At 38.7% G+C, this 13,166-nt stretch overlaps 1 protein-coding gene across 1 annotated transcript in view; it reads left to right on the top strand.

The window, feature by feature from the left end:
• The window catches only part of KHDRBS3 (KH RNA binding domain containing, signal transduction associated 3), a 162,470-nt gene that overhangs the window by 46,892 nt on the left and 102,412 nt on the right, over positions 1–13,166 (top strand). Inside the window, exon 2 of the mRNA XM_024129440.3 lies at positions 10,443–10,561. Within this exon, the coding sequence (XP_023985208.1) occupies positions 10,443–10,561 (119 nt within the window). The remainder of the gene's footprint in view (positions 1–10,442; positions 10,562–13,166) is intronic.

Below are 13,166 nucleotides of genomic sequence, written 5' to 3'. Positions count from 1 at the left end.
GCCGCTGAGCCTGCGCGTCCGGAGCCTGTGCTCCGCAACGGAAGAGGCCACAACAGTGAGAGGCCCGCGTACCGCAAAAAAAAAAAATTAAACAGCATCAGAGTCAGTGTTCTTGGGGACCTGGTTGCAATCCTTGATCATGCTATTTATTTTTAGAATTATTTTTATAAAGGTGAACCTGTAAGTAATCATTATATGAAAAAATATGATTTAATGTCTTAAGGATTATTTTCCCCCAATTATTCTAACTCTTTGCTGCATAAATAGGGACTGGCTATGATTCTGAAACTGACCTAAAAATGTAGAGCCAAAGCATGATCGTATCCTACTTTGAATTTATTTTGAACAGTCTGTCACACCCATAGAGTTTGTATTATTGTATATCTAACCAATAGAAAATATTCATTGGTAATCTTATTAGATATGAAAGTAACAGAGAGCAAAATGCTTGTATTATATGGTTGTTATAGAATATCATTAGTACAGTCATATTTCTATCTCAGAGTGTGATCATGCCAGCGGGATAAATGAGAAAGACATTGAATCTTCACACAAAGGAAATGGGTTTTATAATGAGTGCAGTCTGAACAGAACTAATCTCTTTCTTGGATCATTACTTCACCTAATCATAAAACCTTTTTTTAATTCAAATCCTTGCAGGGTTCTAATTGGTGACCTCTGGAGCCTGATAATTGTTTAAGATAGCTGGTCTTTTGCAGTATACTTAATGATGTTTGCAATTAAAAGTGAGAAATGTGGTTTAACCCTTAGGCAGGTAAACCTAAACAGATTTTCCTTTTCTTGTCTTTAGTAGTTAATCCCATTCCTCCTCCCAATAGTTACTGACTTAAGTCATTATTGACTTAAATTAACCTGAGGTATTGTTGTCTTCATTTAGTCTGTGGGTTTACCGAATCTTCATTTGACAAATGCATTGGGGGCTTCCCTGGTGGCACAGTAGTTAAGAATCCACTTGCCAACGCAGGGGACACGGGTTTGAGCCCTGTCCCGGGAAGATCCCACATGCCGCGGAGCAACCAAGCCCATTCGCCACAACTACTGACCCTGCGCTCTAGAGCCCGCGAGCCACAACTACTGAAGCCCGCGGGCCTAGATCTCATGCTCCACAACAAGAGAAGCCACCTCAGTGAGAGGCCCGCGCACCGCAACGAAGAGTAGCCCCCGCTCGCCGCAACTAGAGAAAACCTGTGCGTAGCAACGAAGACATAATGCGGCCAAAAATAAAATAAAATAAAATTAAAAAAGAGTAATCCTGAATCTTTTGGAATAGCCAAGGGATTGGTCAGTTTGTGTTGGCAAGAACTCCTAGCCTCTTCTTTCTCTGTTGTCTAGGTTCATCTTTCTGCCTTTTTTGGGTGACTTAAATAGAAGCTGAGACATTTCTTTGCAACCAGTTTCAATAAATACTTATTTCAGAACTTTCCTTACTACCAGATGAAAGTGAGTCGAGAGAAATTTGCCAGTGTTAACCATTAGGACTGGTAAAACTGGGGGACCCTGAGCCCTGATCTTTTGTTGTGCCTAGAAGCATCCTAGAAATTAGTTTGCACTGTTGTACTTTTATTATATTTTTGTCTTCCTCTGTTTGCTCCTGTTATGTTTCTCAGTAAACAGTGGGCATTCAGTGAATGCAGTTGACTGACTATCCTATAAAATTCTGTTCATATATTGGAGGTGGAATTTAATCTGTTATGTTACCTGTTGGTTTAGAAGGTTTTGTTTTGTTTTGAAGTGTCGACAAAAATTAATCAGTCAATCTGAAATTTTATTTGAGCCAAATTGAGGGTTATAACCCAGGAACAGCGTCTCAGAAAGTTCTGGGAACTATTCTGCCGGTTCATGCTCCAGAGGTCACGTATATAAACCAAAGCACAGTTATATATGTTTTTGAGACAGAGGGCTGTATTCTAAATGATGTATTATTGACAGTTTACACAATCCAGATCTAAGCTTACAAAGCAGGTAGTGGGCCATGGGTCAGCTTGACCCCTTACAAGATTAAGAAGGAAGGTTATCTTTTAAGGAGTTGTCTTGTTGATTCTAGAATGTTGCTCCTTATGGTTGAGCAGGTGTTTCTGCCAGTGGGGAGGTTTGGTTGATGCCTAATGCAGTTACACAGTGCACAGTAGAGGGGAGAGAGGAGACCAAAGGGCAGAGAAAAATTTTTATGTTTAAAGTTTTCTTTTCTTGCCATAAAATGTGAATTTTATTTCACAGAAGCCAGTTGTATTTTGAAGGAGAAGCAAACCTTTTGAGAGTCAGACAATCCTGCAGTCAAACTTCAGCTCTGCCACTTATTAGGTATATAGGAGAAAAGGGGATGATCATTCCTGTCCCAGCACTCTGAGAAGTTGTGTGGACTTCGTGTATGCAAAGCCTCCGGGGTAGTGTCTAGAATATTGTAATTGTTCAACTTGTTAGATTCCTTCTACCAATTTTAAGGAACATCTCACCTCTGATTTACATTCCTTGGTGTTTATGGTTTTAAAATTATAAAAACCCTTTGCAATCAGAAGTTTATTTTGAAAATTGTTAGACTTTAGTACCAAAATCCAGTGACCTCCTCATTTCTGAAGGTCTTTTGAGTCTTTCCCCTTGTTTAGATGATAAATTTACATTTCATTGGGGCATTGAATGATCAGCATGTCTTATCTTTGTATTTTTCTTTTTTCTGCCATGATGCCTTTTGTTTGGTGAATGACTGCATATATTTAAGGGGAAGAAAAGGGTCCAGTACACTGGAAGCATTTTTTTTCTCTTAAAAATAATTTGATAAAATTAGTTATAATAATTCTGAGTAGTGCTCAGAATTTTTTAGTTACTTGGATTTGAATTTGTAGGATCATATTGCTTTCACAAATTCTTCTTGAAATCCATTCTACAGTGAGATACGTGTAAATCAGTCATCACAATTTAGGCTTTGTATTAAGTAAACAAGAATAACCTGTATTTGCATTATGTGGTATAGTTTTCAAAGCACTTTGATAAACATCATTTTTTTTTTTAATTTTATTTATTTATTTATTTATGGCTGTGTTGGGTCTTCGTTTCTGTGCGTGGGCTTCCTCCAGTTGCGGCAAGCGGGGGCCACTCTTCATCGCGGTGCGCGGGCCTCTCACTGTCGCGGCCTCTCCCCTTGCGGAGCACGGGCTCCAGACGCGCAGGCTTAGTAGTTGTGGCTTACGGGCCCAGCCGCTCCGCGGCACGCGGGACCTTCCCAGACCAGGGCTTGAACCCGTGTCCCCTGCATTGGCAGGCAGACTCTCAACCACTGCGCCACCAGGGAAACCCCTCTTTTGATACTTGTAATAACTTGGTTAGTTTCCCCCAAAACTAAGTAATAATCCAAAGAATTTTTTCTCACTCAAAATCAAGATCCCTTTACTACAGTGATACTAAGAAACTGGAGGGGGGAGCATGGCTTTAGGAATCAGATACACTGGGGTTGGAATCCTAGATCTGGGTCTGCTCTGGGACCTTAACTAAATCACTGGATTCTGTAAGCAGCTGTTTCCTTTCTGTAAAATGAAGATTACGTCTACTCTGCTGCATGGTTACAAGGATTAAATACCTGGACAATAGTCAGTAAATAAATTCCAGCTACCAGTATTATTGTTATATTTTTGTTAATTATCCATGATGGGTAGAATTACAGTTGACTGTTGAACAACATGGGTTTGGACTGTGCAGGCCCACTTTTACGCAGATTTTTAAAAAATAGAAAATAATGGTTTTCTCCGCAAGTGCGCAACCGTGGATACAGAGGAGCTGTGGATACGGAGGGCCAACTATAAGTTATATACAGAGTTTGGACTGTGGGGAGGATCAGCGCCCTCGACCCCCTCCTTGTTCGAGGGTCAGCTGTAATTCCTCCCTCCCTCCCTCCCTCCTTATCAGTCTTTCTTCCTCCCTGGAGGAATTTGACTGTCATTTCCTTGTTTGTATGTTTTAATCTTATGCGTTGTGTGTGTATTTAAAGATACTTTGCATACAACTATTAGCACTGTCTTGTCTTCATAAAAAGAGGTTTACTTCCAAGCGTTTTAATACTTAAAGAATTGACTGTTTTTTGCTCCCTGGATGTTGTATTTTTGTGTATTTATGATGAGCTTATTCTTACTAGATAGTGATATGCATCTCTATTCTGCTGTGCCGTTTATTTCTGTTTATGGAAGATTATTTGCAAGATCATGAGCTGTATGAATCAGTCTAGTCTGGGCAGGTTTTAGTGTACTCAACTCTGGTTTGAATCTAATAGGTGTTCTGTTAGATTTGGATTGCTTAAATAAAAGAATTCCTTTGTGAAAACATTTGTCATGTTGGAGGTTAAGGAATATCTTCTCTGACCAGAAGGCACAATAACATTTTAGTAATCTGTCAAACAGAATTTACAGTGGCTGTGAACACTATATGTATTTTAAGATCATTTTAAATCCTCTTGTATTATTTTGAAATAGCTCTCTGAATGTGGAGCATGTAGGTATTATCATTCTGCTTATGTGGACTTCTTGTTTCATTATAGATCCAGGCTAACCCCTGTCCTTTAGTAAGTTCACACATAGTTAAGGTCCTTGGGAAAGGGCAGGGGACAGCTTTTGACCATATTACTGTCTACCCTAGTACTTAATTGTGCAGGCTGATTCGTATTATTTATACTTATCTGAACCTTCCGTGAATTTTTATTACATAGCTTTTAAACAGCTAATGAAACAGGCTTTAACGTTAGCTGAATCTTAGCGTGAATCCTGCCTTGGTACTTACAAACTGTCCAACCTTTGGCAAGCTTTGAACCCATTTGAATCCTCGGGGTCTTATTCTGTAAAATGAAGGTGATAGATCATAAGATCATTAGAATAAAGAGAGACCTTAAGTCAAACATGCAGCTCTTAACCTGGTGAATCATTGTCAACAAAGTCATAATAATTATTATTTACTTAGTACTGTCGTAATAAGTGATCTCTAAAATGATTTTCGTTACTTTTCAGTATTTTGCTGTGTAATATTATATGTGGTGTAAGCCCAAAAGGAAACTTTTGTATGCATAGGAGGCATCAGACACTCTGTTTAAAGCTTCCTTCAGTTACCAAAGAAGCGGGGCTGGATTGCTGCGTTTTGCCTCACCAGGTCCTCTTTTCCCCTCCTCCGCTCTGTGCCCGGGCCGAGGTGGGTGCCTCAGGACTGCAGCAGCAGCAGACACTGTCACCCTCTGGCTTCTGCTTGGGTTGCCCCTCCCCCGTGGAGCCACCAGCAGCAGGTCTGCAGGAGGAAGTGGGATCCCAGTGTGTGTTCTCTTTGGCTTCCCCCCTGTTAGCTTAGCTCAGGCTGGCTGCTTCCTCTGGGGAAGTCACAACCCCTGCCAGGCTGCCCTCTCCATGCAGTCTCTCTTTTCCTTTCCTTGCCCCTTCCTGCTTCCCAGCTTTGTTAGGGCCACGAAAGGAGTTAAGGGTGGGGAGGGGACTGACAGTCTGTTGGAGAAGATGGACATTTAGTAGGAAGTTAACACCTGTGGTGAGTATCGTGCTAGAATGCTGCGTTGTTTTGGGTAACTAGTCTGGGAATTCAAAGACAGTCTTTCTAGGAAGTGGAATTTAGGCAGAGGCACCAAAGAGAAGGCTGTTATTCCGGGGAAAGTCCCCAGAAGTGTTCCTGTCTTGGGGAACACGTGCAGAAGCCTGAACCTCGGTGAGCTGGTGCTTTAGAAGCCGTGAAAAGCTGGGCATTAGGGGTAGAGGGCAAGGCAGGGGAGAGGTGTGCAGGGCACGCCTGTGTGTTTGCTCTAGCCGGGTGTCCTGTGGGCTTGATGCCTCCTCTGAATACGTAGGGTTTGCCTCTCTGATGGCTTTCTGTCCAAATAGAAATAAGCCCTCTAGTTCCATCCCTCATGCGTTGTTCATGGGACAGATGGTCGTATCATCCAGCTGTGATGTCATCTGCGCCCTCTCTCCACGTTCCATGCGTTCCATTTCTACTCAGGCCCCCCTTTCCTTGAGGATGGTGCTCATCACGTCACTCCTTAGCTGACAGCTTTCAGTATCTCCCTGTTTTTACTGGACCCTTCGTGTGTCAGTGTTGACGTTAAGAACCTGGCCTGCCTTTTCATGCTTTTGTCCTCATTTCTCCTCTCTGTTGACCTCAGAGAACTACCCCCTTTTCTCTCCCTGGTTCTTTCTGCAGGAACCCAGGATGTGGGGTGAGGAAATGGAGCCCGTGTCTCGGCTTGTTCACTGACTGGCTCTGCAGTGGCAGGAGCTCGTCATGATTACTTGTGTGATTTATTCTATTTTGTACTGTTAAAGGAGAAAAGGGGAAAAAAAAAAAACTCCATGTATCAACTGTACAGTCTAACTGGTCAGATGAGGGAATGTGAACTGGTGTTACCCAGGGTTACTTTACTTCACTGAAGAACTCGTTGGCTCTTTGCCTGGCAAACTCTGTTCCTCATCCTTTAAGCACTTAGCACGCATTTGCTAGCTTTCTGAATAATTTTCCAAGTTCCAAAGCTGTTAGTCCCTTTTCTGCAACACTGTGTACATTATATTAAATTCGTCTGTTTACATGCCACAGATTCTGTGTATTTTCTTCCCAGCACCCAGTACAGTTTCTCCAATGTATCAGACCTCAGTCAGTGTTTTTTGGTTAGATACCTGTTCCTCTCTCCCTCACTATGTGAACCCCATTGCATTGGAAGTATTATTGGATTCTCAAAATAAAATATTGTGCATGTAGTTTCCAGAAACACATCTGTTGCTTCAAGTGGGATAGGCAGTCCAGGTAAATTCCTCATCACAGTTTCAGTGAAAGAATATTTTAATGAAGAACTTAAATGAATGATCAAGAGAGAGTCAAGCTCTGGATTTTCAGCCAAGATGCAAAATATAAACATGGCAATCTCTGTATACATTCTTATTTTATTCTGTTTCAGTATTAAAAAAAAAATCTGCCAAAGTGTTTAAAGATTTAAAATTTGACAGGTAAAATATTCACATAATTCAAAATTTTAAAACAGTGTAAAAGAGAGATACCGTGAAAGTCTCCTATTCCTGTTTCTTATCCACTGCATTTCCCCCTTGACAATTAATCACTGTTACTCATTTCTTATATAGAAGAAGTGAGCTATTTTCTGTGCAAATGAATATGAACATATATTCTTACACTGTTTTACACTGTGTATGTGTGTACGTGTACTAAACAGTTACTTGGTGGAGACCTTTTCCTATCAGAACATAAAGAGTTTCCTGATGTTGTAAAGTAGCTGTATGTGATTTCGTTATATGGCTGTGCCCTAGCTTAGTAACCAGGTTCTTAATTGTAGACATTTAGATGATTTCCAGTGTTTTGCTATTAAAGACAGTGCTTTAAATGGATAACTTTGTATATAATATTTTATAATCTATCCAAGTATATTTGTAGGGTAAATTTGTAGAAATGGAGTTGCTGGGACAAAGGAAAATGTCAGTTTAGTTGTGCTTGATTCTGTGAGAGAATTTAAGCAGTTTTAATGAAAATTTACTAATTTTTTTTATATTGAAAATTTAACTTGTTTAAATTCAAAGATTATTTTGCTGTGTTTTAGAGGATTAGTGGATTTTAGTATATTGGGTAGGCTAAAATGTAAGTGGCCATTGCTTAGGGAGGCTCCGTATGGGACCAAGACAAAAACAAAGAGAAATGGAAAAACAAAAGCCAAAAAGGACGTAACTGACACTAGATTTCCAGGTTGACAGAAGTTCGGTGTCCATGGTTTGAAAACGTAGCATTTTAATCCCCTCCATCATCTAAAACCTAATCACACATTTGCTTATTATTTCTGCGCTGGGAGATGGCATTGGTACATTAAACTGTATGTAACAAATGTAATCTAGGGATTAGTGAAAGTCAAATCCCCTATGTGTTCCACGTTGAACATCTGGCTGGATTTTCTATGGTTGGCCTTCATATGCTCCAATTTACTAAAAGGTTAAATCCACCTTGGTAGGTGTCCAGTGCCTTCCCTTCCCTAAGGAAGACCGGACAGGTGGTAGCCTGAGTTTTAGAATATGAAACTCCCAGTTAGGGACAGTTTCAAGATTTCATTAAATCATCTTGTGCAGTTCCTGTTATTTTGCATTTTACTTTATTGGACTTCATAAAAACATCAACCTACTTATAATCTTCAAGTAGAAAATGCAAAATTGTTGATTGAACAACACCTAAAAAAACAGAAGTTTTGAGCAGTTTTGAATGTTACCACAGGAGGTCACAGGGGCCTGAGCTGTGCTGAAAACCAGATCTGTTTGATGCCAGTGGCAGGGGTGTGGCTCTCTCCATTGCTGTGTGGTGTGTTAGGTCCAGTACCTGCAAACCTACGTGCTTTAACATGACATCAGGCTTTAAACTTTTTTCTTAAATAAATCTTAAACAGTGAAATATTATATATCAACATATTTCAAAGCTTACTTAATGTAACAACTAGGTATTTTAGCAATATAAGATTTGCAAAGTTGACTGGAGAGGAAATGAGGTATATTATATATTTTTTCTATTAAATTTTACTTTCCTCTTTAAAATCATAGGCATATCTCAAACTTTAATGTCATATATGGTAAAATATATAATTTTTTCTAATTTTTTAATCTTACCTTTATGACTTTCCGTGTTATTTCAAATGTTAAACGTCACTGATGCAGAGGAATAACATTTTGAGTGCCGATTAGGGAATTAAATATTAAATTATGCATCTAAGTTCTCAAAATTATAAAAATGCTTTGTTATTTAAAAAGAAAATAGGTAGTGAAATCTATTTTGACAAATGTGTACATAACATTAAAAATTCTTTTTTCTAGGAAGTTTCAGTGTACCTAATTTTGTTAAGTCTTCTAACTCGCTAAAGGTATTCCCAATTATAGCATAAATGGATAAATAAAAATAAAATGTGGAATTTATTTTCTTCTACTGATTAAAGCTGAAGTCAGTGGAGCAGGTGACATGTGACTTACTGCTTTTTACTGAGGAAAACAAAGCTAATTTAGCTCATATCCACCATTAGTTCTACAATTTTCAAACACATTGTATATGTGCATGCCCGTGTGCTGATTTATTCATGGAAAATTTCTGAAAGAGTATATAACATTCTGTATTATTACCTTTGGAGTATGGGTATAGGAGAAACTTTCTTTTACTTTTACATTCTATGATACTGTTTTAACTTTTCACCATATGTATATTTTATTTTTATAGAAAAATGTCAAAATTAAAAGTACCCTTGAAGAATTTTTTCCAGCAGCAATAACAAGAATTATCTATGTAAATGTTTACATTTCACACACTTCTGTTTCAGTGTATATTGTTCCCATGCAGATTCTATATAGAATGATCAGTTTTACAGGATCAAAACTTAGGATAATACAAGAAAGCAAACAAAATGATCAGCTCATTTGGAGACTTAGTAGTTATCTTTATTTTTAGAAGCTTTGGTCGGAAGCTGCAGAGCTAAGCTAGAAATGATAGTAGAATTGTGCATGAAGTGCTCACTGAGTGTCGTGGTGGGAGGGACTGGTTTTCCCGCTGCTGCTGCCCAGCGAGGAAAGGGACCGTAACACATACGAGGCGGTATTTATTTTTATTTTTATTTTTTTTTTTTTTTTGTGGTATGCGGGCCTCCCTCTGCTGTGGCCTCTCCCGTTGCGGAGCACAGGCTCCGGACGCGCAGGCTCAGCGGCCATGGCTCACGGGCCCAGCCGCTCCGCGGCATGCGGGATCCTCCCAGACCGGGGCGCGAACCCGGTTCCCCTGCATCGGCAGGCGGACGCGCAACCACTGCGCCACCAGGGAAGCCCACGAGGCGGTATTTAAAGTGGTTGAATCTCGAAGGAGATGTGTGAAATTGAAATCATCAGAATAACATCGCCAGCAGAGAAAAGAGCATTAACAAAGCCAGGAGCTCGTAATTGGGCCACTTGTGAGGAGGGAGGATTTGCCTGGGGAGGTCGACTGACAGAAGGTTGTCCAGGGCTTTTAATGCCGTCTTAGAGAACCCATTCTGGATGGGAAACGCCTTGGAGAGCCAGGCGGGGTTTGATAAATAGGGGTGTCAGTGCTTGGTAACGGTGAACTGAGAATAGTTTCTGGCTTTTCTTTGCCATTGATCAGCCCTCTCCTAGGATTCCAGAAGGCCCCAAAGAGTCTATTTTTATGTTTGTGTTTGTTCCCTTCCATTAGCTTGGGCGACTGAGATTTCACATTGTAGCGCCCTGGTATGTGCGTTTTCCTGCTGTACTGGTGGAGAATCATACAATGGGACATATGTCATTACTTGCAAAAACTGTAGCCATCTGAAGTCCATATTCTGTATTTGGTTTCTTGCCACCATAGAGCTAAGGAGAACCCCCAGCCTCTGGAGTTCTAAGTCAGACACTTCACAGTTATCTGTTTTTCTTCCACAGAAATAGAAAAGTTTCACAAAGGAGAAGGCAAGGACGACGAAAAGTACATTGATGTGGTGATTAATAAGAACATGAAGCTGGGACAGAAAGTGTTGATTCCTGTAAAACAGTTCCCTAAGGTAAGACCGTGAGCCTGCACTGCAGGTGTGTCAGACCTTATCACGAGGGAGCGCATGCTCAGTTTACGTTCTGTTTGGTGTGTTCTTGAGGTGTTCTCCCTTCTTAGCACGACGCCCCCACACACATACTTTTACAATCAGGTGAAACCTTATTTGGTGATTCTGTCCTTTCTGTTTGACTTTGTCGTGAGTTGCGGAGCCCTAAAATTTATTCTTCTGAGTTATATTTTGGACTTTGGACAGCCTGTTCAACTTCTTCCTGCTGTAGTTTCTTCATTTGTAAGATAAGGTTGGATTGATAAGAAATAAGATTATCCATGTTAAATGCTTGGCATTGGGTTTGGCACATAAATGCTTAAAATATTCCCTAATTATTCTAGAAAAAAGTTTGATTTTTATTCACTGCAAGTGTTATTTTATGACATTTGGCACAGTTACAATAGGTGCTTTAAAGTCTAATTCTAAAATCTTGATCATCTCAGATTTGGCCTAAATTGATCTTCTTTTTACTCTGCTTTTCTTTTTTCTTTCCTCTGAGTGTCCATGTACATGATTTATGCATACTGTTGTATATATTAGTAGTTAATTTCTTTTGATGGCAGAACAATAATCCAGTACCTGAAAATACCACAATGTATTTATCCATTTGCCTGGGCAGTTTTCAGTTTGGGGTTATTATAATTAAATTGCTGGGAACCTTTTTGTACATTTTGTGACCATACGTTTTCATTTATTTTTAGTAAATACTTAGGGTTTACATTGCTGTGTATTTAGTTTTATAATAAATTACCATAATTTTTTTCCCAAAGTGGCTGTATTTGTGACATTTCTAGAACAGTGCATGCAAAGTTGTGGTTGCTCCATATATCTAAATCCATATTTCACGTTGTCAGTCTCTTTAATTGCAGCCATTCTGATAGGGTATTGATATTTTCTTGTGGTGTTAATTTGCATTTCCCTGTTGATTAACGATTTTGTGTACTTTTTCATGCACTTATTGACCATTTATATATCTTCAATTTTGAAGTCTCTTTTTAGATCTTTTGCTGCTCCCTGAGTGGGCTGTATGTCTTCTTATCATTGAGTTGTAGGAGCTTTTTTTTATATATCCTGGCTACAGATCTCTTGTTGGATATACGTTTTGTGAATATTTGACTCAGTCTGTGGCTTGTCTATTATTTTCTTAACAGAGTTTTGTGATAAGCAGAAGTTTTAAATTTTGATGACGTCTCATGTATCAAGTTTTTCTTTTAGAATTTTACCTTCTGTCAACTAAGAAATCTTTGCCAACCTCAAGGAAATGTTAGAGTCCTTAATAAGTTATAAAGATAGTCTCCTGTGTTTCCCCTAAAAGCTTTATCATTATAGCTTTTAATTTTACGTCTATGATACATTTCAAATTAGTTTTTGTGTATGGTGTGAGAAAGACAATCAAAATTCATTTCTTCTTCATATGGATATCCAGTTTTTTCAGTACCATTTCTTGAAAGATATTTTCCTCCCACGGGTTTTGTTGGCATCTTTGTTGGAAATTGGATGACTATGTTAAGTGAGGGTCTATTTCTGTACTTTCTATTTTCCTTCATTGATCTATTTATGGATCATTATTCCAGTACCATACCATCTTCATTACTGTTGCTTTCTATAGTAAGACATGAAGTTAGGTAATGTAGTCCCTTCAACTTTGTCCTTTTTCAGGATTGCTTGCATATAGATCCTTTGCAATTCTATATAAATTTCTTGTTTTATTTTCACAAAACATTCTGCTGGGATTATCATTGCAGTTGCATTGAATCTGTTGATCAATTTAGGGAGTTCTGACATCTTAACAATATTAAGTCTTCCCTTCCTTGAACATGATATAGCTTTCCTTTTAGATTTTTAATTTCTATCAGTAGTGTTTTGTACTTTTTAGGGTAAAGGTCTTGTCTTCTGTTTGAACTTATTCCTAAGTGTTTCATGTTTTTTGAACACTCTTGTAAAGTATTTCGAAATCTTATTTTCCAGTTTTTTTGCCTCTAGTATAAACTTTTGCCTCTAGTATAAACCTTGTATTCTGCTACCTTGCTAATAAATTCACTTGTTCTAGTAAGTTGTTTTATAGATTCCTCAGAATATGCTATGTACATAATCATATCATCTGCATAAACAGTTTACTTCTTTCTTCCCAATTTTTATGCTTTTTATTATCTTATTATTGTATTGGCTAGGATCTCTAGTATAATGCTTGAATACAAGTGGTGACGTTAGGCAGTTTTCTCTTGTTCTCCCGCAATGTGGAAAACATTCAGTATTTTACCATTGAGCATGGTAACAGCTGTGAGGTTTTTTTTGCAGATGACCTGTATCTGGTAGAGGAAGTTTTCTTCTATTTTAGTTTTACTGAGAGATTTGATCCTGACTGGGTGATGAATTTTGTTGAATACCTTTTCGGCATCTGTTGAAATGAACACAGGATGTTTCTCCTTTATACTGTTAATATAGTGAATTTTATTGATTGATTTGGCTAAATTAAACCAGTTTTGCATTCTTGGGCTAAACCCTACTTAATGATGTATTATCCTTTTTATACATTGTTGGATTCAAATGCATCTGTATTCATGAG

This window comes from Physeter macrocephalus, chromosome 15, assembly GCF_002837175.3.
Source record: "Physeter macrocephalus isolate SW-GA chromosome 15, ASM283717v5, whole genome shotgun sequence".
Lineage (NCBI taxonomy): Eukaryota > Metazoa > Chordata > Mammalia > Artiodactyla > Physeteridae > Physeter > Physeter macrocephalus.
Note: the sequence above shows the minus strand (reverse complement) of the source record. Positions and strands in the feature narration are given on the sequence as shown.